At 34.2% G+C, this 27091-nt stretch overlaps 3 protein-coding genes across 4 annotated transcripts; 1 reads left to right on the top strand and 2 right to left on the bottom strand.

Moving 5' to 3' along the window:
* Positions 1 to 4864: 4864 nt before the first annotated feature.
* Positions 4865 to 9342, bottom strand: HGO (homogentisate 1,2-dioxygenase). 2 transcript variants are annotated; one of them, XR_016062969.1, is made up of 10 exons: positions 8948 to 9342; positions 8627 to 8857; positions 7242 to 7321; positions 6651 to 6818; positions 6379 to 6554; positions 6162 to 6231; positions 5857 to 6011; positions 5735 to 5784; positions 5605 to 5663; positions 5264 to 5344 (listed from the first exon to the last, which is right to left on the bottom strand). XR_016062969.1 is itself a non-coding variant. In XM_011084424.3 (9 exons), exons 1-9 carry the CDS (start codon positions 9151 to 9153, stop codon positions 5117 to 5119), a joined length of 1398 nt encoding a protein of 465 aa, XP_011082726.1. In that variant the 5' UTR covers positions 9154 to 9341; the 3' UTR covers positions 4865 to 5116. The 2 variants fall into 2 exon arrangements, 1 of the variants encoding a protein (XP_011082726.1); XM_011084424.3 differs by lacking the exon at positions 5735 to 5784 and having other exon boundaries at positions 4865 to 5344; positions 5605 to 5688; positions 8948 to 9341.
* Positions 9343 to 11129: 1787 nt separating this feature from the next.
* LOC105165421 (ras-related protein Rab11B) lies at positions 11130 to 13357 on the top strand. Its single transcript, XM_011084423.3, has 2 exons — positions 11130 to 11584; positions 12624 to 13357. Exons 1-2 carry the CDS (start codon positions 11361 to 11363, stop codon positions 13054 to 13056), a joined length of 657 nt encoding a protein of 218 aa, XP_011082725.1. The 5' UTR covers positions 11130 to 11360; the 3' UTR covers positions 13057 to 13357.
* Positions 13358 to 14400: 1043 nt separating this feature from the next.
* Positions 14401 to 19407, bottom strand: LOC105165420 (putative E3 ubiquitin-protein ligase ZFP1). The gene is made up of 7 exons (XM_011084421.3): positions 19160 to 19407; positions 18976 to 19062; positions 15875 to 16744; positions 15447 to 15760; positions 15196 to 15294; positions 14897 to 15067; positions 14401 to 14770 (listed from the first exon to the last, which is right to left on the bottom strand). The coding sequence occupies exons 3-7, from the start codon at positions 16728 to 16730 to the stop codon at positions 14624 to 14626; spliced, it is 1587 nt and encodes a 528-aa protein (XP_011082723.1). The 5' UTR covers positions 16731 to 16744; positions 18976 to 19062; positions 19160 to 19407; the 3' UTR covers positions 14401 to 14623.
* Positions 19408 to 27091: the final 7684 nt, after the last annotated feature.

Consider the following 27091-nt stretch of genomic DNA (forward strand, 5'->3'; position numbering starts at 1 on the left):
ATAAGGGTCCCTAGTGGTTGGAGGATCCCCTGAATTTTGTGGAGATTTATCTCTTAACGGTTGAAGACCCACGATTCTCGAGGGGCAGTTAGAGCCCATTGCAAATGAGGATATCTTCTAATATATTTTTTGTATTTTTTAGGAGGTGGTTGAGGAAACGCCTTCTCCCAATTGGAATCCCATCTTTTAGGGTTTATAGGTTACTTCTAGCTGGATACTCCATGTGTCCCCGAGGGGATTGCTGGTTCTTATATGATCCTGTAAGGTGTGCCTTCAGAGATTCGACATGGATGAGACCTAGGCCACTTGTGGACGTCACGTTATATGAGTTTTAACTTTAGCCCGATAATTTCAAGTCCCTGAGCTTCCTTATAGGCCGATAAGGCCTTCTTGCATCTTGGGCCCTCTTGGGTTTGGCCTAATTTAACTTATTTTAGATAATTTATTTTTTGGGGCCACCTCCTGTCAAACTCTCTGAGGGCTCTACCCTTATTGGCTTTTTGGGAACACCTTGGGCTCTGATTCGAATTGGGCCTATTGGGAGGCACCTTAAACTTTACACTCCTCTAGAATTCTCGATTCTTTTTTTCTTTTGAGCTGCTTAGATTTTTTTGGACCAATCCATTAATATAGGCAACACACAATATATTTAAGGCACAATATTGTAATTATAATTTTAATTAAAGTAATAAAATTAAACCGACGAAAATTATATATAGGCGTTGAAGGTGAAAGAGTAGATAGTGGAGAGAGAGAGAGTTGAAGGTGGGGGGAGATGAGCTGTGAAAGAAAAGGGGCATGTTAGAATGATATGTACCCACCCCCCATGTGCACTCTTTGCTTTGTCTCCAAATCACACTCACATGCTCTCTCTCTCTCTCTAGGCTTGTTCTTGGTAGCTTCCACTATAGGCATTTATTCTTGCTTTATTTTTAAAAATATTGAAAATAGTTAGGGAGACACTAATAATCATTAGCGAAAAGTTCGAAGTCCTGTCTAAGTACCTTCTGTCATACTATACTCTCTCTCTCTCTCTCCTCTCATAATTATCATAATTTTTTCCGAAATCTACCTTAAGCATGTTTCAAAATTAATTATAGTGGCCTTTTATCTTTATTTTTTGAGAGGCATTCTGCCCATTTATTATTCTTCAAGTACGTGTTTTTATATATCTACTTTAATTATTACATGTCTTTAGATTATGATTCTTAGACTATGGGCCTCCTCAATTCTCATCTATTTCTCAATTCATTCATCCTCTCCGTCTCCCATTTTTACACCTAAATATTATTCATTATTATCACTTCAAATTATTTCAAACAGGAGTTGATCAATCCACATTTGATTCACCTTAAATGTATGTTGACAAATTGAAAGATAAATGAATTTATATTTAAAAAAAATTAATAACATACACTGATACAAGTTGAAAATATAAAAAAATAATTAAATATACGATTCGCCTACAGCACAGACACACGTTATATATGTATAGTTATTGAGAAAGTTTTCAAATAATCATTCGATACACAAGTTGAATTCAATTCAAATATATGATTTTACATAATAGTTAGTAAGTTTCATACAGCGTGCTCTATAATGGACATGCACATATAAAATAATAATTATAATATTTATTTATATGTGATGCGTTATGTCATATTACATTTCTGTCCTTCTTCCTCTAAATGAAATTATTTAAGCTACATATATATCTAATGGGCATTTAGAAAATTCAGTATTTAACATATCAAAACTCCCCCTCTCTCTCTAATTAAGATTTATTTTCTTAATTAAGGGATAATTTCTTGCTACATATTTTATTAAAAACTATACCTAATAATATTGTGAGTAGAAGGGGATGGATTTGTGAAAGTAGGAGGCATGTGCAAGGGAAGACAAATTCACATTGAAGATACCCCAAAAATCAGCTAAGTATATATTAACAAAAGCAAAGATTCTTACCTAATTATAAATCAGGCTAATATCGCTGTCGTATTTATTTAATAAAATCTTAATTATGATCCCAAGAAATTCTCAGCAGTGTATCCGTACATGGGTTGGGACAGCGTAGGACTCAAAAGGGAGACATTATTGCACGTGGGAGGTAGCAGCTATCCACCCCACCACCCTCCCCTTACCCCCTACCCTACCCTACTACTACTAATACTACTACTTTTTTTTTTTTTATTATTATTATTATTTAATACCCTACTACTACTACTTGTTTTTCCTTTTTCCCTAATTTATTATAATATTGTGATTTGTGATTGCCTCACTAATATGGTAGCATCAATTTCCCAAGAAAGGCTATGCACATGCTTTTCACAATTTCATCTCTTCTTCCCCATTTCATTATTTTTAAGGGAAAATTGCATAATACCCCCTTGTGTTATGCTAAAATTGCACAAAACTTACCTATGTTAAATAAATAGCCATAAAAGACCTTGTGAATTTTGAAACCCTGCAAAAAAGACCCCCTCCGTCCAAAACTGACGGAAGGTGCTGTACACGCGGTGGAAATGAGAGTAGGGCTTTTTTTTTATCCTATTTCAGCTTTTTTGATAGTACAATAGTCCAAAATACCCTTCTCCTTCATTATATATACAACTAAATATTCCCTCACAAACATACTACAAAAATAGGATTTTAAGTGAGCAAATTTTCAATTTGTCCCTTTTGTTTGAATATAAATAAAAATCATATATTACAAATTAAATAAAATTATTATTTAATTTAATATATTTTCATATTTATTTATAAAATATACTAAATCAATATAACAATCCTACAATTATATCAGATTTTCTTAACTTTTATAAAATGTTATATCATTTATCAAATTAAACTATTATTTAATTTAAATGTATTTTAATATTTATTTTAAAATATACTAAATAAATATAAAAATACCTAAAATTTATATCAATTTTTTAACCTTTATAATATTATACTAAAACTATTAATATATATTTAAATTAAGCATTTACTATTTTTTATTATTTTAAAATTTTATTAAATTAAATACTTTACTAAATTATTATTTAATTTAAATATATTTTAATATTTGTTTATAAAATATACTAAATAAATACAAAAATACTTAAAAATTATATCATTTTTTTAACTTATATAAAATATTATATTTCAATTATTAATATATATTTAAATTAAACATTTAATATTTTTTATTATTATTTTTTATTATTTTTAAATTTTGATAAATTAAATAATTTTTATTTATTAATTCTTCTCCATCGTCTTCTCCGACGCCGACGAGTCGCCGGCGGTGATAAAAATGGGCAATCTTGGTCTCCTTGGAATCGTCTCGATGAGAGGAGTCGAACGGTGGTAGTCTCAGGCCGTGATTCGTCAAGACGGCGGCGAATCGACCCAACAAACATCACGGCAGAAATAAATTTAAAAGTTTTGGATCTCAGCAAAAACTTGATGAAAATGAGAAAGGTTGGTCTCGTTCGAATCTTCACGTCGAGGCGAATCTATTGGTGGTCGTCCCAGGCCAGAATTCATCCGGACGACGACGAATCGAAGCCAAGAAGCTTTGACGGTCGTGCTCAAAGCCCAGTCTTTCCGGTCGATGAAAGTTCAAATTGATGGTATGGATATCTTCGTCTTGAGGAGAGGATTCCAATGGTATAAGCCATGGTCGAAAATTCTTTCAGACGAGGATGGAATCATAGAGAGAAGATTCGGAATGAAATAGTATATATAATATATATACGATATATATAATGTATATATAAATAAATATAAATAAAAATATATTTAAATGACTTAAGATCTGGACCGTTTATTTTTTACATTCAAATATCAATGGTTGTTATAAGAAGGGTATAACGGTCAATTTAGCAAAAATTTAATGCTGTTAGGGTTCATCTAACGGAATGGGAGAGTATGCAACAATTTGGAAAACATAGGGGGTTTTTTGCCTATTCTTTTAACACAGGGGGTTTTTAGCTAAATTTTAAAAACACAGGAGGGTTTTATGCAATTTTCCCTATTTTTAATTTGCTTTGAACCATTTTACGTAATACCTTTCTTTTCCAAGTGGTGATTTTTTTTTTCTTTTTTTTATAAAAGAATTGATGAAATCGATAAATTTAAGAATAAGAATATTTAATTTTTTCAAGATTTTGAATAGTCTGATGAACCGTGAAGACATAGATAAAATAGATATAGAGAATAACGAATTGGTTGGTTTGAAGATGATGTTGTCGAGCTTGCTCGAATTTTTTTAATAAATATAATTTAATACATATAAAAATAGAATGATTCAAAAAGATGCGACGACTCACGTTGAGAAGGAAATGGCTAAAGCCTAAAGGGAGTCGTAAGGACACAAGGATCGCGGAAGGAGAAAAGAGCCTGAAGCCAAGTGGGGCCAGGTAAAAGGTGGGCCTAGTGGTAGTCCACATAGGTTATATTTATTAAGGAAAGTTCAAATATATTTTAAATAAAATGTTAAATTATTCGATTCACCTTCGGATCATAATAATAGTGTATCCAGAAAAGAGATGGGCTCAGCTTTACGCACAATCTCAGCCACTTAATGGGGTGATTGTGTGTGGGCTTCCCTAACTTCCCACTTCTTTATTCAGGCAGGCTCCACCACTCATCACTCACTTCCGCTTTAGGGTGGGGCCAACCCAGATCCTATTGGGCTGTATAAATGGATCAGACAATTTGTGCGATTGTGGAATTCAACAGAAGCATCTAGTTCTTGTTAAATGAGTCTATAATGTTGTGCAACGAAATGTAGATACTTATAGTGTGGATCCGGTCTAAACAAATCACATGTACAAACAGTGTATTTTTTTCACTCATCATATAACCGATACGCTCATCTGAAAGACGTGACTATTATATAAATATACTTATAATTATTGTATAATTAGCGTCCAGCATTCACATGAAGTTTGTGTGACCTAATATGGTTATGGAATTATATTTACATTACTGCATCCTTTACATGCAGGTTTCAAATGTTCTTGGTAAACGACACATTAATTTACACCGCAAAGTCGCACATTTGATCATGTACAAGGCAGGCAAGCTTCTTGCAATGCAGGAGCCTATCATCTTGTTCTTATTCTTTTCACTTATGGTCGCCATGCCCATTCGCCACATCCTGGCCATCTTTGTTGACGGATTCATATGTAAAGTGGGACTTCAGACCAATCCAGCATTGATAATAATTATGATCCATGTAGGGAGATTCAAGCGCCCATGGGCAGACCCTAGGCATTAGACACGACTCGAACATGAAAGCCATGGTGTTTGAAATTCTTCTTGGTCCTGCTTCATTTCCAAGGGCTATTGTTGCCTGATGGAATTTCATAATGGCATCAGAGGAATGACGAGAAACATTTATGGGTTACGAACCCGAATCACATCGCACAAGCTGGTTAAACCATGCATGCAAGGACTAACAGGTCTTGAAAGCAATTATTGATGTAGGAAGAATATGAAAATATTATCGTTTAAATTACATAAAATAAACATGTTTTTGCATTTTCAAACAAATGAAAATTGAAAACAAACAAGGCCTATTCTCTCTGTTTGAGCATTAACAGAGTGTATTACCTCAAATGTTTTTGTATCAGGACCATGAGGAGTCATGCAGCTATGCAGGCTTGCACCGCCTGGAAGAAATCCATCAGCTTTTGCCTGAAAACAAGATTTACTGAAGACAAGGAGAAATACGAATACATACTTTGTTTGATTTCTCTATTTATGTAGCACCTAGTGGTTCAGGTCGCTAAGCTGTATCAGACACATGCAAAGAGGATAAGGATGGTGCATATCACCAACTCCGACAAAATCCATAAGTTGTACCTCATAACCACCGTGAATGAGACCCATGAATTCACTCATACAGTTGCGATGATAATATGGAGGACGGAATGTGTGTTCAGCAACCAACCACCTGGGTGGAAAAATGACAAAGTCGAGCAGAGCTACACCAGGTCGCTCAGTAGGTGCTGTCAGAACTGCATTCAATTTCAGAAAATTAGCACTGACACTGATACTACAAATCGATGGCCTTGCAGAAAAAAGATCACAATCCTGAGGAAGAAGGGCACATACAAGCAAGAGGAATCAACTAACAAGAAATAGTGAAGCTAATCATGGCCAATTACCTGTATTTATGGATGGATCACCATGATCGACCAAAACGGTATTATACGGGCAGAATTTGCTTAGATCATACTGAAAACATAAAGTACTCCATCAGGCTGAGAGAGAGGTTATGTTATAAATCATCATCTATATAGTATAAGGGGAGAATAGAGTCATCCCACCTGTTTCCATCCTTAAACAGTAACTTACAAAAATAGGATTCGGAAAGATGCCCACCTTATAGGGAACATAATTTCCATGCCATGCTACCACATTGAAAGGAGAGAAATCTTGTCTTGCAGTAAAGAGCTCACCACCAAACTTCTGCACAATGGTATAACCTGGACGAGGGAGATGCTCAAACCAGGCCACAGGAACTAGAAAATCCCTTGAAGCAGCAAGGCCATTAGCACCTGAATACAAAGTACATTGCAAGAATTATTAGAGCATTTATTGGTTTGTTTAATATTACCACAGAGGGACAATAATTTCAGAATGCTTGGACGCACCTATTGGTCCAAGGTCAGGAAGATGAAAATGAGTTCCAAATATTTCAGCTACATAGCCCCTTGATGGTCCATCTGGCAGATCAACAACAAAGCGGAACCCCTGAGGTAAAACTACTATTTCACCAGGAGACACTTGCAATCTTCCACATTCAGTAGTGATCCACAGCCCTACAAGAGCAGCATGCGAAGGTCTTCGTATTAGTATGCAAAACTACCTTCGTCTGCAAGGAATGGCAGGAAGAGCGCCAGGCTAGCCAATGCTCAAAAGAAGAACAAGTCTCAAACTATACTCCCAACTTTAAGAAATATTAAAGAGAGGGGGAGAATAGATGGAAAAAACAGTACAAATGTGGAGCGAAAAGATCCATAACATTTAGCTGGACTGAAGACATTTGGGAAACTGAGAACTTGATATAAATAAAGGAAAGTCAAGAAGCACAACTTCAATAGTTGTTATTTCAACTAAAATAGTTGATGCATGTAAGCGTGTCAAAGTTACCATATTACTACCACATCACCAGGCTCAAGTGAAGATGGCACTTAAAGTTACTGCAATAATGATGAAATTAGTAATGGTTATGCATCACTTACTTCCTTCTTGAGGAACAATCAAGAAATCACCATCAGCACTACAAAATGCACAATCATCCATTGATTTGTTGGCAGTGTACCTACATTTAAACGGGCACTTGAATTTCTCAAAGAGAACATGAATCAATTGAATGATCTTCATACAACAGCCTTCCACAGAAACTTTCCCAACCAAAAGCCAAAAGAAGGGGTTGGAGGACGCTTGCAAGTGACACAAAGAGAAGATGAGTACAAGATAAGACTTAACAAGAACACAGAGTTCTACAAAAAAAGCCATGGTATATTTGCAACTACATGAATCTTTACCTTTATAATTTTGCAAACAATTGAACTTTTAGGTTAGAGTTGAAGAAGGTGCATATCTGAATATAATTTTCCTTTCTCAACTTCCAAATTGAAGGCCAAAAAACCTCCAGTCCCATTATTAACTTCAAGAAATACATTTGTAGGTGGAAAAACTAGAAAAGTTTAGGTAGGTTAGCAGTATCGTATCAGTAAAAGCACACCAGAGGCAGTAGAGTAAAGGATAAAGACTATGTTCTCTTGAGAAAGCTTATAATTTCTATACATGTTGATTTTGGAGCTTATAAGCTCTCCTTTTAAAATTGTTGACAATCCCACTTTAAGATATTAAAAATATACCTCTATATGCATATGCTTTATGTATATATGCAAATTAATGTTAGACAAATATATGTGAAGTTCCAAAGACAGTTTTCGAAGCCCTTATTTCTCTCATATGGCTATATATGCCTCTCTACCCCCACCGAAAAGGATTAATCATAATGAAATAGAAATAATTACATAGTCCAAGTAGGCTAAGATAAAATAGAACTTCCATTAAGAATCTCCATCTGGGAGGTTCACCCTGGAGAAATGTACATGGGCCATGCTAAATCTGAAAGAATCCTTGACCTTCAACTACTCGAACAAACATAAAAGAGTCAATAAACTCCTATGTGATTCATTTGGCATTACAGCTAAGTAGCCAACGTTAGCATCCCTACTTGACTCTATGAATCCCCAAAGCATTCAATATTTTGGCATGTAACGGCATCTTGGACAGTGCACCTTTATCTGAACAGGCTTGCATCAGTTAGCATCCCGTCTTTTCCTATGACCCTAGTTCCATAACTTGCATTGCCAAATGCATCTAGCAGGAAATAGGATGCAAAATGACCCTGGCCATTCTTGATCAGTTTTAGCCTTGACCCTACTAAAACAATCTAAATATATAAACAGTCATATCCTGAAAACCGTCTGTACAGATAGCAGTTTAATTATATTAGAGATGGCAGGTTAATAGTCACAGAATAGAAGAAATTCAAGTACAAATTGAGACAGATAAACCGAAAACAGAAGACAAATCATGAAATACCAATTACATGTGAATTGCAAAACCATGCCGCAGATAAGAACTGCCCGCGCCACATACGGTATATAATCCGTCGATGAAATCAGTTGGCGATTCCGGAACTTTCACAGGCTTCCACCGTAGCTGAGTCGGGGTTGCGGAGCTATTTGACTCATTAAACTCGCTCACCAGCTTCCCGTGACTGGGGACTCTAGGCCTGAACGGCTCATGCGTCACCGATGGTTTAACGCGATACAGCCAGCTGCTCACACAAATATTCTTCCACTAAATGATCGACAGAACAGAAAAAAATGAATTCTCAAATAATTAAACTAATATATTTTTATATAACCTGCGCTGGTTAAACTTGCGAGGAGAGGTGAAGGAGGTTCCGGAGATCTGCTCAGCGTAGAGACCGTAAGGGCAAACAAGGGGGCTATTCTGGCCACGGGGAACAGCTCCGGCTATCGCCTCCGACGAGAAGTGGTTGCCAAAGCCCGACTGGTACTCCAATTCCGCCGGAAACGCCGGCCTCGCCGCCGCACTCTTGCTCTCCATCGTTAACAAACTCCTAAATTAGCTGAATGAGAAGGCTGGGAGTGGCTATCGGAGGATGGAGTTAGAGCTTGATTGCTGGTAAGAAGAAGAGTCGTAACGGAAAGTGGAATCTGTAACGTTGCACAGCCTATTTGGATAAATCCGACAAACGGGACTTCAAACGACTCGGTGGGGACGTGCAATTTGCCCGGTTCGGACACTTGGGGCCTTATTTGCTTAAATATTTCCAAAAATTATATATAAATACATATATAATAAAATATTAATTTTTAAAAAAGTTGTCGTGGACGTGAAGAAAAAAAAATTAAAAAGACGCTATCCACGACTTAGTGACTCGAGGTCCAAGACTCAATTTTTTCTTTCTCTTTTTAAATATTATATATATATATTATTACATATTATAATTATTTAATTATAAATTTAAATATTTTTTAACTATAATTCATGTTAAAAATTTATTAATTAAAAAATTATAATTAATTATTATAAATATTACAATAAATACAAAAATTAAAAATTTTGTCCTTTCCGCAATTATGTTGGCACTCATGTCTATATCTTCTCACTCATATTCTGTGTTGGCTCATTTTATTGAATATTATCATCATCACTAGCGTTAATATCCAATAGACTTGCTAGTGTTGCAGAACTGAACTTCACATAATCATGATATGCACTAAATGATGGAAATAAAATTGGTGAAACATTATATCCTAATGCATATGGTTGATTAATCAAAACCAAGGTCAAGATCAACATATGAATAATAAGTTTTTGTATAGCTTGCATATATGAAGTTAATTGAAATCAATCATCTTGTGACAGTTGAAACACGTAGTAATTTTGAGGTGTATACACTATAGAAGGACCAGCTATGTCTTCCCAGTATTATCACGTTCAACTAAACTAATAGACATTCGACTACGACTTCTTCTTTATCTCGGAGCGTGGTGGGGCCATTGCATTTTGTTATGGTTAATTGATGAATTTTGGAATATTTTTTGAAATGCGTTCTCGAATCGATTAATTAAAGGAATCTATGTGTCCAAATTGAAAATATAGAAAATAATGAATTTTAATGTTAAAAAAAATGCGTTTAAAATGAAATATGTTCTATATGCTCAATTTGAAATTATTAAATAAAATATTCAAACACAAATGAAATTAAATAATTTGATTTATTTTTTCAATCCAACTAATTACTAACTTTATTCGGCCAAATTGCAAGATACAAACATGAAATCGGGTCATAAGTGGTAAAATTAAAATTTTAATCAATTAAAATACAAAGCAAAGAAGTAAAAAATTGTGCCAACTATGTTTACCTTCTTATCTTTATTTTTATTTTTTTTAAATACATTGATATGTATAGATCAACTGGTGTACTATTGTCATCTGTGTACACAATCGAAACCGTCATACATACACACGTTTATCTTGAATCCGATTGAACAAGACAACCAATAATCAAGACACTGTCAACATTACATGATTATAATTAGAGTAAATTGCATTCCCAGTCCCTGAAATTAGAGTTTAATACGATTTATTCATGTATTTTTGGGAATAAAGTAATTTACCTTTCTATCTAAAAAGGTAAATTGTTTCATTTTAAAAAAAAAAAAAAAGGAGTAAATAGTTATTTCTTTTTATAAGGGGATAATTTACTTTTTTGCAATATCACAAAGAATAAATTATTTTTTTTTCCATAATTATACAAAAACATCACTCTTTTTATGAAATTATAAACACATTTGTTTAGGGTGTTAGCACAATATATTCAGAGAGTATTTGTATAAAATTTCGTCATTAAATATGAAGTGTACTTGTGATTACAACTAAATTCTAAAAAAATATTCTTGTAATTTTGTGAATAATATAGTATATTTATGTAATTAGATATAATTGTGGGGTGTAAACGTAATTTACCCGTAAATTCAGTTAAATAACCAGCTGGTAATAGTTGGCTTGGGTCAGCTAAATTCGCACCTGTTTTGGGCTTCTGTATTAATTACTCTCTCCCAGCGTTCATCATTACATTCACACCCACCGTCAACTTCTCGGGGACATCTCTACTCTATTTCTTGTTACTATGATATTGTAATTCAAATTGCTTTTGAAAAAAGAACCTAAAATTTAAGAAAATCTCAGTCACCACGATTGCGTGTATAGCTGCGTATTCGTATACTGTATAGCATCTAGTAGAAATGGCGGGGGGATACAGGGCGGAGGACGACTACGATTACCTCTTCAAGTTGGTGCTGATCGGGGACTCGGGTGTTGGAAAATCTAATCTGCTTTCGAGATTCGCTCGGAATGAGTTCAGCTTAGAGTCAAAGTCTACTATAGGCGTGGAATTTGCCACGCGGAGTATTCGCGTCGATGATAAGATCGTCAAGGCTCAGATTTGGGATACCGCTGGCCAAGAGCGGTATTACATTTTTCTTTTCAATAAATGTTGCTTAGAAGGCTAGGATTTGTTCTTCTGTAGCTACTGGTAGCAACCAATTGGAGTTTTGCCGCTTTTTTGCATTTATTTTTGAATTTTGAACTGAAAGGAGGGATTTAGGGTTGTGGTGATGGGATTTAGTGAGGGATAAAGAGAATGATGCTGATTTTAGTATTATCTTTTAATGATTATGTAGATCAGGAGTGGGTCGTTAATACCTACAAGTACAAGTGTAGAACAGCACCAGATCCGTTGAGCAAAATGTGCTTGGGTTTATGGGGAGGGGGACTAGTTTAGGAAATACAAGTTCCATTGCAGTTGAATATGCAGTTGAGATCGAGTGGAATGAAGGCTGTAGATGGACATCTGATAGGTTATCCAAGAACATGGGTTTTTCTTTACCTAGAGTAATATTTGGGACAAGTGGTAACTGGGAATTGGTGATGTGTGTAGACCTTTTCTGCAAGTGATATTTCAGCGAAATAATTATGACGTCTTGTGAGGTAGACCATGTCTTTGGAGTTTAAAATGCTGAAATTTGGCTTTCTGCTCCTGGTGTACTTGGCATGTGAGAAGGGTCTTTGATGTTGGCTTGTAAACAATTGAAGATAATGGGTATACCCAAATGTAAACCAGACAGTATCATCAACCACCATAAAATGTTGTGTTAAGATGTTGAATCTAAGGACTGTTGGATCTTGAATTTCAGTGTCGAAAACACTGAAGAAAATTTATTTCCTTAGTGTTAATGTAATTTGTGCTATATGTTTTAGACATCTTGCTTTTTCCTTGCCTGTTCTGTACTAAAATTCAAGGTCCGAACCTATACCCATAAAGATTATTTACCATCTTTTTAAGTAACCACCATCATTCTTTCTCAACAACAGGAACACAAATGACAAAGTAGTGGGAAGTTGGGTGGAAGCACTCTGCTGTGGCTTTACCCCCCTCCTCTTGTTTTGTTTATTTGTTACAAGCATGTATGAGATTTTAACTTCTCTAATATTTTGTGTGCCTCAAGATACCGTGCAATCACGAGTGCCTACTATAGAGGGGCTGTTGGAGCATTGCTTGTTTATGATGTTACACGACATGTCACATTCGAGAATGTTGAAAGATGGCTGAAAGAGCTCCGAGATCATACAGACCAGAATATTGTCATTATGCTTGTGGGCAACAAGGCAGATTTGCGTCACCTTCGTGCTGTTTCCACCGAGGATGGCCAAGCTTTTGCTGAGAGGGAAAAAACCTATTTTATGGAGACATCTGCCCTTGAGTCCATGAATGTCGAGAATGCTTTCACAGAAGTGCTCACTCAAATATACCATATTGTTAGTCGTAAAGCGCTTGATATTGGAGATGACCCTGCAGCTTTGCCGAAAGGGCAAACCATAAATGTTGGGGGCAAGGATGATGTTTCGGCACTGAAAAAGGTTAGTTGCTGCTCTGTATGATCCCAGGATTCAGTGTCAACTGAGGATTGGTTCGACCTTAAAATCCAGGAAAACATTATAATGTCAATGGCTCTTTTCTGGTCTCTCCTTTTGGCGACCTATGTTGAGTTAGTTTGCCATCAGTTTTGGAGTTAGAAATGCTGCTAGCAAATTATCTCATGAATCTCAGTTTACATAGCTTTTCTACATTTGATTTTTTTCTCGATTTATGAATCTACAAATCCTTTGTTGTATTATGTTGCATTTATTGGTGTCATTTGACAACTTCTGCTTTAGTGCTATTTATGATGCAGTTTGGTTAGATCTTGCACATGCATCTTATAGTAGCATGATTCTACCATAATGTGCAGTGAATACATCGAAAGTAGATGGCATTTGATTCTACACAATTAGTTACTATCTTGTCTAATGGTTGAGGGGTTAAAATTTTTATATCACCTCAAGGAGCATTCTTTTCCGTATCAAATTTATCTTGTCTAATGGTTGAAGGGTTGAAATTCTTATATAACCTCAAGAGCATTCTTATCCATATCAAACATGGTTTGATCGAATCAATTACATGTACATAACGAGTGTGATTATATTTATCATGTAATTATCACTCTATTTAAATTATATAATAAATATATTATATTTATTACCTGATTGATTCAGGTCCACCTGAAAGTGATTTGTCCCAGATTGTTCAGTCCTCTGAATGCAAATAGATTTAAATTTTGTATATTTATAGACCGTTACGCTCATTTCCTACTTTTTCAACATGTGGGAGCGTAAACAAACTCATGATGCTATTCAAAATTTTGAACTTTTATTGAGTTTTTAAAATTACAATGAAGTTATTGTTGATTGAGTTGGTTTAGGCGTTTGAGCGGTTTTCTGTGTCACAAATGCAAATCAGCGATATGTCCATGCTTGTTTCGATTCAATATGGCCCAACAATTCGCTAATTTACCATGAAATGATGTTATCATTACATGCGTGTAAAGTATAAATTATAGAGTTAGATATATTATATTCTATTATTTGATATATGTATCAAAAGATTCCAATTAAATCTTTTTTTGGTTTAATTTTTGAACACATTAAAATATGAAATACACATCCAAGAGATATCCAGAAGTACCATATCAAATTCAGATATATAATGAGTAAAACTCCATTTTTAAAGTTTTCATACATCATGAAACAGAATTGGCATGTCCTTTTGTAGGATGTTAAAACATTTGAAGTTGCACTTACGTAGGAGCATTACAGTCTATTAGGAGACAACATCAAAAATATACAATCACCACCGGTGGTCTATAAAAAAAGAGCAGCAACTGCCAAATCTACAACAGACAGCACTTTAACCAGAGAATTCATTCATCCATAACAGAACAAACGAACCAGTCTGTACAAATTGAGAGGCAGATGCAAGGCCAAGAAATGTTTCAGCAGCCATACATATATCTGCATGTATATACATAATTATAATACACGAAGAGAAAGTTCTCTCGTTGCTTAATAATAATTAGTCAGAGAACCAAAAGGTAAAGGGGTTTTAATTTTTCTCACAACAGCCCTCTACTCACAAATCCTTCCCCTTGCCGCTCAAGGCTGTGGATTTGCATACAGGGCAAGTATTCTTCACAAGGAGCCACTTCTTTATGCATTCTCCGTGATATTCATGTCCGCAATCAAGAGTTCCGATGTTTTCTTCATACTTGTAATCAGTCTACATAAAAGCCCAATTTATTTTCTTGGTTATACATATTTTATAACTATGACCTCAGTATCAGTATAAAATAAAACAACGAAAAGTTGATTTTCTGCTGAGATGAACAAAATCAACGAAAAGTACCTGGCACACAACACAGAAATTGATTTTCTGCTGATCATGGCAAGTTGGGTCTTCAAGATTCACGGAAGCTGGGGACGAGGTAAAAGTTCTTGTTTTCAGGTTATTTTGGATGAATTCCTCAGACAATCCAGTACCGACACTGCCTATCTGTTCTCCCAATGCAAGAAGTTCCTGTGACATGATGTCAACAACGAAACTTTGGATTTGAGCACGTATTAATAATTCAGACGCCCTACACAAATAGCTGCAACATATCTAATAGGCCATAACTAGAGCAACATAAAAAACCCCCAACTTACCTCATAAGACATGTGATCTATATCCAAACGCATATCTCTGTGCTGATCAATGGAATCTCCTGCTTCGTGATACCGGGGAATCTCAAGGATAGCAACTTCCTAAAAATGGCAACCCATAGCAAACATTCAAAATAGTTACTGGGCCTTCTCAGACATAATATAGTCCCAAGCAATGCAGTGAATTATGAGAAAAGAGACGGGGATATTGACAAAAATGAAAGCAGGGGTAGAAGAGGAAAGAAGCATATTACATCTTCTGGCAAAATTCTCAAGTGCGAAAAGTTGCGGTGCCTTGCATTTGCATCGAGTATGATTTCCCGTCGATGAGGCCTGTACAACCGAACATTGGTTGGTGGTATAGGCGCCCGAAATGTAGGGCCCGCATCTCCAACATCCTGGAAAGGCCTGATGCCAGTATTTGAAGATATAATCGTTGGTATTCTGCGTGAGGATGTCGCCAATTCTGATGGATAGTTGACATTGTATCCTCTCATCCCTTGGATAGGTGGAGTTGGGTGATGAGGACTGGGATGGCCTTGAGCAATAGATGTATGAAGAAAACCAGCTGAGATGCCAAGAAAGGCAAAGAAATTAGGGAGGAAAAGCAAAATCAAAGTGGGGAACAAACATACGACCTATAGCAAGATAAAAGGATATAAATCTGGAGCTAGATAAATACCATGTACATGGGGCAAATTAGGAGCCGGAACCCATGCAAAAGTGCCAATATCACCATTGTTTGCACTAAAATGCATATCCAACCAAGGGTTCCCAGGCAACTGAACAGGTGGAGCAACATAATTTCCTTGCATCAAATGACTAGCATTATGTGCAAGAACAGACTCAGATCCGATCATACTGGTCCTGTCCCTCGTACTTCTGATAGATCCGCTTTCGACAATCACTGCTGGGTCATTCTGACCATATTCGGGTGGCAGAAAAGAAGCAGCATTCTGCGTACTGTCAAGTTCTGCTGGCCGAGCAGTAATAGGGCCAATCGAAGAACTAGTGCCAGCCGAAGCATTTTGAAACTGGAAACTCGAACGAGGCCCCTCTGCGTTCTTTCTCTTAAATGATCCTCTCACACCATCTATATAGGGTATGTTTCTGCAGTAACTGTCTGTAGGAATACCAATGATTGCCTGAGTGGTTGAAAGCGACAACTGATCATGTCCCCTGTGATTTACTTGAACAGGGAAATCTCTAATACCAGATGGGGGGGCCAGATATGGATTAAAATGCCCAGATGGTGCAGCAACAGCTAGATCAAGATTTGCTGCTTGATGTTGAGGCTGGACGGCGTTGTATGGTGGCATACCATAAAATAAGGCACCATCATGACGATCTGGCATAGGATGAAAGTTAAAATTACATTGGTTTCCTGGTGCAGGAACCACCGAGTGGACATTAGGCTGAGGGAAATTTGCCACATTCCCATAAAAGATGCATGGATCAGGATGTAGATGGCTATGACCCTGCTGATCTGTTTCCATATCAATCATATGACCAGTGAACTGAATGTTCCGGTGACCCATGATGAATAAGATGCCTATATCAGATGCACATACAAAACATCAATAAAAGATTAATTGAAGCCATATTAATCATTTTGTTCTATGCAAGAATGAATAATCAACAACTCAGTATCTGGCAATAGTAAATATAATCAGAAAGCTTGAATAAAGAGATAACTCTCTTGGTTCCAATTATAATAGGCATTGGCTTTTAATCTAATCTACCTCCACATGCTCCCCAGTCCCCAAAAACAGTAAAATGCTCGGGCTCAGGAGCAAGTGGCATGACATGCCATACGGCTTCAACAACTATGGCTAAGCCGATGAGTAAAGGCATACAAATCCAACAAGATGGAAAGACATGCCTAGGATAAGCCATAATTCCTTCTCTTCAAGGAATGAGTTACCATCTTCAACCATGTCCTCCCTGTTCCAGCATTTTCACTTGGAAAAGATTGTGTTATAATTTCTTGTAATCGATTCAAATTTTTTACATCTTATTTGGCAAGGTAATAAGAGCTATTAGTTGATAACATCTTAAGTACAAGGAAAGACAACTGAGCAACAGTTCAATTATAGAGTCAATAGGCTTGTGTTATTTGTCAAAGGAAATGATAGAAAGAACAAAAGTGGAAAGCATCAATTTTTCCCCTGAATATACTTTTGATGAATTTTCAAATCAGTAATGCTCCGGTTAACATTCATCACAAACTCTGTTAAACAAATTACTAAATGAATGATATTTAACCATAAACAGGCTCAATTTCAACATGCTTATAGTATGTTCAAGCTAGCCATAGCGTAGTCCAAACTAAATTTGAATTTTACTTTTGAGTTTCAAGGTAATATACACATTTTTTAGTTCATAGAATGCATAAGTTAGCATGTGCTTAATTACAAAAGCAATTCGTCGTTGTAAGAGTTCGGCATAGATTTGGCTGGTTAAAGTTTCATTAAACTTCAACTGAATAGGAAATAAGAAAAACTTGAGTGTGCTTCAGGTTCTCTGATGACACCAGAAGCGGAGTAGCAGTTAAAATTCCATATGGAACTGATTCAAAGATGGCACTTAAGAATTTCTAAAACAATTCCATCAGGGTGATTCAACAGACTGCATGCAATAGACTAAGTGATAAGTTAACAACATTGTCTTACAAATACAATATCGTTTTTCTTTCTACAGTTTGTTTTGTTTTTCAATTCATGATTAGAATATAATAGCAAACAACATGCCTGTTAATACAGAAACATTCTAGGCCTAATTGTAAAATTGTATTGATCTCGTCCCCCTGAAGACGTTCAAGAATAACCGGAAATTAGAGAATGCGATATTATTCACCATATAAATAGTGTGACCGAGTTAATTCTGATGGTACATCTATAGATCACCAAAATAAAGTCTTCAACCAACATGGAAAATTAGAACACAAAGACATTAACAACGAAGTGAACATTTGGAAGATAACAAGTGTAGGCAAAGATTAAATTTTTGTAATACTATGAGAAAGTGAGCAAGCCATTCTGAGAACAGATACAAAATCCAGCAATTGGGAGAGAAAGTTTTTACAAGTCAAAGGAACAGCTCAATAAGTAAAGGTACTTCCCAAAACAAAAACGTGAACTTTTGAACATGTGCTTCCTTATTTAGAATTAATAAGAATCATCCGAGAGAATTTGATTACATTGATCAGTATGCTTTCAAAAGATCCAGATGTCTAAAACCGGTACATGAAAGTAAATGTAGTAAAAGATGGGACTTGTGGGACCCAATGATGCCCGAGATTAAGGAACACGCTAACCACATATATCCATGATCAATAAAAGGAACTAAAACAATACCATATCAATGAGTCCAAAGATTTCAACATTGCAACCAGTCAAGAACAAACTACAAGATTCTGACACGACTGCCAAATAAAGCAGGATTAACTGCCATATGCATCAAATGCATCTATTTCATCAAATAATGCTGGGTAAGAAACAGAAGCAATAAATTCAGATTTTCATCAACAACGCACCAAGTTTCATGTTTCTGAACTTGTTACTTATTTATGCCAAAGATTTCTTCATTTACATTCAATTCAAGCTTATCTTTTTCTTTTCTCCCAGCAACCAAGCAAGATATAAATAAAAACCACATACCCAAACAACAAATTGGTTGCATTTAAGTGTAGAGATACATGCAACATAAAATGAGGAACCCAGAGCAATCATCCAATTCAAGAACCCTGAAAAACGGAAAGCTCAAAAAAAAAAAAAAACTAACCTCTTTATCATGAAAAAGCTCCAAGCTTTTGCAAGTTTCAACCTTTGAACTCACCAGCAGCAAATTCAATTAAATTACTTCTGACTCCTGCCAGAAAAAATCAAGAAAAAGAGGGGCAAAAACCCTAATTTCAGACATGAAAGTGATCAGTGATCATCAAAACTACAATAAAACAAAAACCCACCAAGATTATGTCCTTAAAAGAGCAATGTATGTATTGCATGTACGAATATGTGCTTCAAAACAAAGCCCGAAAATAATAATAAAAAAAAATCCAAGAAAAATTAAAAAGAAAGAAAATTATAATTCTTTAAAAGAACACTTGATCAGAATTATCCGAAAACTTAACCAAATTGAAGCATGAAAATGAAGGAGAAAAATTAAGGGATCTGATTGAAAAAGAAGAGAGAATAACTTCTGCAAATTTAGAGAGAGAGAGAGAGAGAGAGAGAGAGAGTTTTAATGGAAAATCACCTGTTAATGGTCGCCTTATTCCTGTGTTGTATTGTATTTTGTGTATTTATATTTTTACCGTTAACTGCTACGTGGCTATTTTTCAGTGCCTTCTATATCCCTCATCACTCATCGAATTTACACTCATACCTCCTGATTTCGCAAACCTGTCAAGGGTATTACCGTCTTATCATCCTTTTGCCTCGTGTAGAACGTCAGGATCAGAAAATTGAAAAAAGGAAATAACATAATTCTGATTAAATCATACTATAAAATAAATTTCGAATTTTAATTGATTAATTGAATGAAAAAATAGTAATATTTTTCCTTCTTGATTTTAGTTCAGAATAATTAATAGTAATATCGTAAGCATTCTGAAAATATTTGAATTTAAAATTCTATTTATATCTATAATATTTATTTAAAAATAATTTCTAAATTAACTATACGAAACAAAAATTGTCTAAAATACTCAAAAGATATACATAGTTCGTTCACAAATAGCAATAATTTTTTAGCAATTAATTTTAGAATAAATTACATTGAAATCACATGAGATCAGATCAAAATAAATAAACGTCATCTATTTTTTGTAAAATTATAGCTATACCCCCTCAAGGGAAATTAGCTTAATATTTTAAAATGGACGTTTCTGTAAGTTTTGCCACAGATTATGAAATATAATTATAATTATAACTATAACATCATATGGTGTAACTGTAATTTTACAAAAAATAAAAATATTTACTTACTCTTATCTGATCTTATGGGGGGTGTCAATTTAATTCACCCTTGATTTTATTAATAATTTTCTGATCATACACATCTAAAAATTAATTCATTTCATCAATTATAATTAGTTATTTATTCGATCTTTTTTTTATTTAATTAATAATTATAATAAAAACTTAATTTATACACTGTATCGAGTGTACTTCAATATTAATTATAATAATCCCACTAAAAAAAATACTAGTAAACTCAATTAATTTATTGATTAAAACATTATTAAGTATTGTTAATTACATATGTAAATTACTTTGACATTGAAGCTAATGGGAAAGTAATAAATATAATGGGAGGTGTCAGCATAAATATAATAAGCTTTGCTTCCTCATAAAACTTGGAACAAAAACACATCATAATCATAATATATAAATAAATGTGTCAGCAGCAAATCACCCAAAGCAATCAAAGTATATTATTTGGAAAAATTTTGCAACTAGCCTTTGCTTTTTGGTGAAACTTTGTTATTATGGATTTGAATTTTCGGTGTGTGCGTGTTTATTTTATATTAATAGTTGTTTGTTATTATCGTAATAAATTTATTTTTAATATTTAAAAGTATTGAATGTTATAATTAATTAATTTTATAAAAGAAAATCAAATTTATAATTAATCTAAATTAGGTTCATTTCTTACTATTTTTGTTTTGTTTTTGTTTTTCCTTTTGATAAATGGGGTGATAGCTACTCCATTTTCAAGTTGCATCGTATATTCCTTTTATCCCTTTATTCCTTTTTTGTTTTTTAAATAAATATTTTGAATTTGAATTCTCTTGTGAAGGAAGAGTAGAAGGTTTACTTCAATATTTCAGAGGCCACATTAAGAACGATATGATATCCCATGTTTACTTTAAAAAATACGATGAAAGTAGAAATTTATGTGCGATATGATTATTTAATAAAAGTTAATTTTGTATATTCCAATAAAATAAAAGTGCATTGTGTCAAATCTACCTCTTGAGATGGTATTTACGGTCGTAATAATAATATGAAAAGTACCGAGTCTTTATTTATAATAACATGTTTAATTCAATTTAATGAAATAAACATTGGACTTGTCTGTATTATTAATCTAATACATATGCTAGTTCAATCTAACGGCATGTTTACTTCAAATATGGGATTAGTGAAAAATATGGTTGAAGTCGTATTATGTGTGATATAATTATTTAATAAAATTATATTTTGTTTATTTTATGGTATTGGAAAGTGTGATGAAATGCGTGATTATATAGTGTATTGTTTATTTCATGAGATTATTTTAAGTAATATTAGGCAAAATTTCCAAATTGCCCTTATTATTTTAATTTCAATTTATTTAAAAAATTCAAATAAGGGTCGAATTGGTCATATGGGTAAATGGTATAGGTTAAGTGAGTAAAATGGCCCAACCCATTAATTACGCCTTAATTTCATGAGGTTTTATGTAGTTAATAAATTTTTTTTGTGGTAATCCATAAATATTTTTTATTGATTTATTATAGACATATTACAGGTTAATTAAATATTTTTTGGCAAAACAGTTTTTATAACAGGGAAATATATCTCCTAACATCGCATACATTAATATCGTGTAAGGATGTATAATGGTAGTTTGACCAAAAAAAAGATTTGTTTTACCTACAACAAGTCAGTAATAAGTTAATTGAGGGTAAATATGAATTTTCATTCAATTTTTTATACTGATTTTAACGAATACTTGAATTTTACTAATTTACAGATCTATTTATTAGATGAAAATAAACCTGAGGAGTATTAAATATAATATTATAAATTATAAAAAATTTATGTGTAATTATATCAAAAAACCTTAAAATAGGACGAATAATTATCCACAAATTATATTTAAACTTCTCTTCTGGACACGCTCCATATTATGGACAGTGTTGACCAACCAAATAAAACGCATTTCACGTTCCTAACTTTTTAAACTATGGCAAAGTATTCGCTAAGCATTGTGTTAACTCTATTTTACAGGATTATGGCAAAGCATCCGGACAACAAATTAATCTCCAAAAATCTATGATAGTTTTCATCTTGGAGTTCAAAAAGCGACTGAGTGGAATGAATTAATCTGGCACTACATGAAATCTGGCGGCTTCTCGGTCAAATCTGCTTATCACCTTGCCTGTAATATGCTCGCAGTTCCAATTCAACATCATCATCGTTCTATTGCCCGTTTATTGTTAAGGGCTGGAAGAGTTTTTGGCAGGCTAAGGTCCATAACAAAATCCGGGTTTTCATTTGGCGTATCTTCATTGATTCTTTACCTGTTGGTGTCAACTTACAGCGTAGAATCCCGACCTTAAAACCTTGTTGTCCGCTCTGTTCTGATGGTGAAGAAACTCTCCGCTACACTTTCCTCCTCTGTCCTTTTAGTCAAATGATGTGGTGCCTATCTAATTTACCTTGGGCTACAATTTCCCATTGGACAGGGAATGCACGAGACTAGATTTTTCAAGGTTTTAGCAACCTCTTGTCTGATGATTATCATCTCTTTCTTGTCATATGTTGGAGAGTTTGATGGTGCAGGAATCAGAAGTGGCGAAGAATGTTTGTCATCAACCAGACGAGGTGATCTCATTTGCTCGATACTACCTTGATATTCACTCCAAGGCCATGGATTGCTGTACCGATTTGAAAGCTCCTTCCTTAGTCTCGAAGTGGCAGAATCCTAGGGAAGACGTGATTAAGATTAATTATGATGCAGCCATATTCCAAGCAGATGGAGACTTAAGGTATAAGCGCTGTCCCAAGGAATAACCATGGACAATGCACCGCTCTATATCTCCGGAAGTTGCTGAAGCCTGGGCAGCTCGTTCAGCCAATGGGTTTGGTTGTCAAATTTGGATGGAATCACATCATCGTTGAAGGCGATTGTGCTAAGAATACGTGCTCAATTGGCGCATCCTTGAACAGCTTCTTTCTCACTTGTTTGTAGGGCAATTAATGCTTTAGCCCACTCTCTTGCCCGATGTGCTCTTGGCAAAGACGAAGGCACAACCATTCTTCCCTACCCCAATTGTGACATTACGTTGGCTGATTCGCCTACTTAATGATATTCACTTTCCTGTCAAAATATATATGTATATATATATATATATATAACAACCAGCTGATCAATTATATAAATCCTAGTAATTTCTAATTTGTTTGACAATATTATAACCTTTATTGTTTTTATAAATATTTTAAATAATTTCAATTTTAATTACCACCATAAATTCAAACATACCTTAAAATCATACTTCAATATTTACAAAGAATACTAAGTATATGGCGTGAACCAAGAATCATACTTAAAAGTATGTATAAATTATTCATCAACACAACACTCATATAAACAGAATTTTGGAAAAATTCGAATTTATCCTCTTGTGATATGAAAATTGTTCAAAAAACTCATGTGGAAAAAAAAAGTATTAATTTACTTCCCTCTTATTTAAAAAATAAAGCAAAAAAAATCCTTTCATGTGAAAGGTGTGTTACACCTCTATTTTCTTTTACATTTTTAATTATAAAAATATAATTTATATCTTTATTTAAAAATCATTAGATTTTGATCAATATAAATTGATGCATGGTGCAGATTTCAACACTAAATCAACAGTCCAAATTTAATCATTTAAATCTGTGGCTCAAATTTCATCAACTCAATCAAAAGCCTAAAATTCATCTCATATATATTTAATGTGATATAATTTATAAATTTAAAATTATACAAAAAAAATAGGGAAAAAAATACATTCATCTCCTTCTCAACACCCCCTGCCCACGCCCCTTACTATTTCCTGCCTGCTGCCCCCTTCCCCGCCGGCAGCATCCCGTCGGCCCCTCCTGACCTCAATATCTTATGATTGAGGATCATTTCTTTTGTAAATATTAAAATGATAATTATATGACTATAGTAATATTTTAATAAATTAGACAACCAACTAAATAGTAATTCAATCAATATATTAATAAATTAAGAAATGAAATAAATTATATAAATTTACATAAAATAAAATAAATACTGATATAAAATAAAATAAAAATCCACATATCTGATGAATCAAAATCATAACCTCAAACTTGTCAACGGACCACACCATAATAAATCTAGGTCTTTAATTTCTAATATTTAAGATAATTTATCATTTCCACAATTACAAGAAATAAGCCTAATACACTTTTCACCGGAAAATCTTTATTAATTTCTGAGATAACCCTAACTTCAAACTACTGCCACCGAACATTCTCTCTATAAATAGATATAAAACAAACTAATTTAAATTTGAAAATCAGTTAAAATTAAGTTACATTTATATCTATTAATTAACATTTTTATTTTTAAAAAAGTACCACTTACAATATAGAAATTTAATACAAATCAACATAATGAAATAATGGGATTTAAATGATTTGAAACGGGAATTATTTAATATTTTAATATGTACTTCCTCCTTGATGAATTCTCCAGACTCTAGTTCGTCTGGTTCGTTTGTTCCAGTTGACGAAGATGAAGACCAAGCTTGAAGAACGCACTTTCACTGTGCACAAAAGCGTTTTTTGTTATTACGTTTTTATTAGTTCTTCATATTAGTTGGCTGCTAATGTAGATATGGGGTAGGTGTTAATTGGCAATTAGTTAGGAAGTAGTTAGTCAGTTTCTTCCTTTCCACCGCCTTTGTGACATTTAAACGAGCGTCTGTTCTAGATTCATTTCATCAATGATCAACAGATATTTTCTCTGATACATCATTGCTTTCTTTTGTCCCCACGAATATGATTTTAGGTGAAGTTTCAGTCCATGATTTGATCACTCCTCTTTTGTAGACTCTGCACGTGAAATATATTTTTTATTTGGCTTGACTTTAACTATATGTCAAATGATCAATTTATCTAAAAGTTTAAACGATTAAAAAATATTTAATATTTAATATTTTAGCAATCGACTAATTAATACAAGGCATAAGAAAAGAGAAATTGATTTCTTTCAGAATTATTTATATATTTGGTAGGAACAAAAAAAAATTGTTTACCTATAATCAGTAGTTAATTTTTTAATAATACGACTACGATAATCTTACATACTCGTACACAGTATAAGTGCATGGACCCATGGACCACTTTCTTTACAAAATCAGAAAACAAATTAAATACACAATATAATAACAGAACAAGAAAATAGCAGAAGCCACGTGGAAGCACGAGAACTGGTCTTGATCAGAGCTGGTAGCTCCAGCGCCGCCGCCCCCGAGTAGTTATTGTAAGGATAGTAAAAAGGGGAGGGCGGCGGCGGCACATAATACTGGCCTCCAACGCCGCCGACGCAGCATATAACAGGGGCGGTGGGGGGGCAATTCGCTTGGCCGACAGAAGGCGGGGGCGGCGGGGCGGCGTAGGACTCGTAACCCGACGGCGGAGGAGGTGGCTGAAGGTGGCAGGGGAACTGACAGATGGTGCAGTTGGTGCAAGGAGAAGGTGGTACTACTGCTCCGCCATCCCCATGATTGGTGTCAGCATCCTGTGACTTTGCTGAATAATAATGGGAAATTGAAATGAAGAAAAGGAGGAGGAGGAGGCGTGAGAGGGACATGATGATCATGATCATGAATTTTGATTTTTGATCATGAAATGGGCTAATTATTTCTAGTGCTTATTGGATTAGTCCGAGTTATATACAAAAAGGGTTTTATTTTTTTATTTAATATTTTGGGGCCCGAAAATCAGTGTGAAATGCCACCTGGAAAGGGGGATATGCCACGTAACCAGCTATGGTGGCGGTGGAGGTGATGGGTGTGATTGACTTATTTGCAAGGAGTTTCAAGAATGGGAATAGCTGTGTAAGACAATGAAGGGAAAATGTTGGGTCAGCAATCTTGGGGGGTTTGTGGGGCAGCAGATGTCATTGTGGGTGCTAAAAGTGGGAAAACTTCATAGAGCACCGAATTGCAGGGCTACGAGATCAACTTTGGTAGAGCATATGCTTTTTGTACAAATTTTAATTCAAATTGAATTTCATGATATATGAATTTTTTATTCAGATCAATTTCGATTGGATACTTTGTTGTGTAATTAATGAACAATTTAATAAAAGTGATAAAATTATATGATAGATATATCATATTTATTATGTGATTGATTTGATCCGACCAAATCTAATTTAGATTTGTTATACAATCAAATTTTAATTGACGGGACTTAATTTGGAGAATAATTAATCATGTTGCTTGATCTGCGAGCTTTTGAACCTTTTATTTTCTCTATTAATTTGGATTATGTTGTTGGTATCTCACTCGAAAGCTATAATCTAACTTATAAGTACGAGCAGATTGATTCCAACTTTTGTTATATATACTTTTTTTCAAAATTTTAAATAAGTGATAATTACATTTTACTACAGAAAAAGATAATTTTTTGCAACGGCAAAAAACAATAGCTAAAAGTCCATTTCTATTACTAATACTGATTTGCAACCCACTACACCACGACTACTAAGTCATGGTATTCGCAAAGTGATCAATACATTTGCCACGAGTTTTAGTCATGATCAATGTACTTACCACGGCAATCACCATGACTTGAGAGCCTTGGTTAAAAAGTCCACTGTACGTGACAGTTTTTAGTTGAGCTTCGTAGTCGTGGCAAATATATTTTTTATATAATTAGATAAATGTATTTTGAAACAAAAAATGAATTCAATTAAATTAGCAAATAGGCCAAGATGTAGAATTATCAATAATATAAAATACTAAAATGAAAATCCTGTAATAATGTAGATTATGACCATTGCTCTGTGCTAGCAATAATGGGTTGAGATTGTTCCAAATCCTTTTGATTATCGATTATTCTCAAAAGGATAAGCGCATCCTTCAAAAACCTATATGCATTTG

This window comes from Sesamum indicum, linkage group LG12, assembly GCF_026168435.1.
Source record: "Sesamum indicum cultivar Baizhima isolate 11 linkage group LG12, ASM2616843v1, whole genome shotgun sequence".
NCBI lineage: Eukaryota > Viridiplantae > Streptophyta > Magnoliopsida > Lamiales > Pedaliaceae > Sesamum > Sesamum indicum.

What these genes read in the sequence shown, in the direction of transcription:
- HGO (XM_011084424.3), bottom strand. Translation starts at nt 9,153, where the DNA reads ATGGAGAGCAAGAGTGCGGCGGCGAGGCCGGCGTTTCCGGCGGAATTG. An exon ending in TGATCCATCCATAAATACAG is followed by an intron (nt 6,012 to 6,161) that starts GTAATTGGCCAT and finishes AATTGAATGCAG; the next exon opens with TTCTGACAGCACCTACTGAG. An exon ending in TCATTCACGGTGGTTATGAG is followed by an intron (nt 5,689 to 5,856) that starts GTACAACTTATG and finishes TCTTGTTTTCAG; the next exon opens with GCAAAAGCTGATGGATTTCT.
- LOC105165421 (XM_011084423.3), top strand. Translation starts at nt 11,361, where the DNA reads ATGGCGGGGGGATACAGGGCGGAGGACGACTACGATTACCTCTTCAAG. An exon ending in GATACCGCTGGCCAAGAGCG is followed by an intron (nt 11,585 to 12,623) that starts GTATTACATTTT and finishes GTGTGCCTCAAG; the next exon opens with ATACCGTGCAATCACGAGTG.
- LOC105165420 (XM_011084421.3), bottom strand. Translation starts at nt 16,730, where the DNA reads ATGGGTCACCGGAACATTCAGTTCACTGGTCATATGATTGATATGGAA. An exon ending in TAATTTGCCCCATGTACATG is followed by an intron (nt 15,761 to 15,874) that starts GTATTTATCTAG and finishes TTGGCATCTCAG; the next exon opens with CTGGTTTTCTTCATACATCT. An exon ending in TAGATCACATGTCTTATGAG is followed by an intron (nt 15,068 to 15,195) that starts GTAAGTTGGGGG and finishes ATCATGTCACAG; the next exon opens with GAACTTCTTGCATTGGGAGA.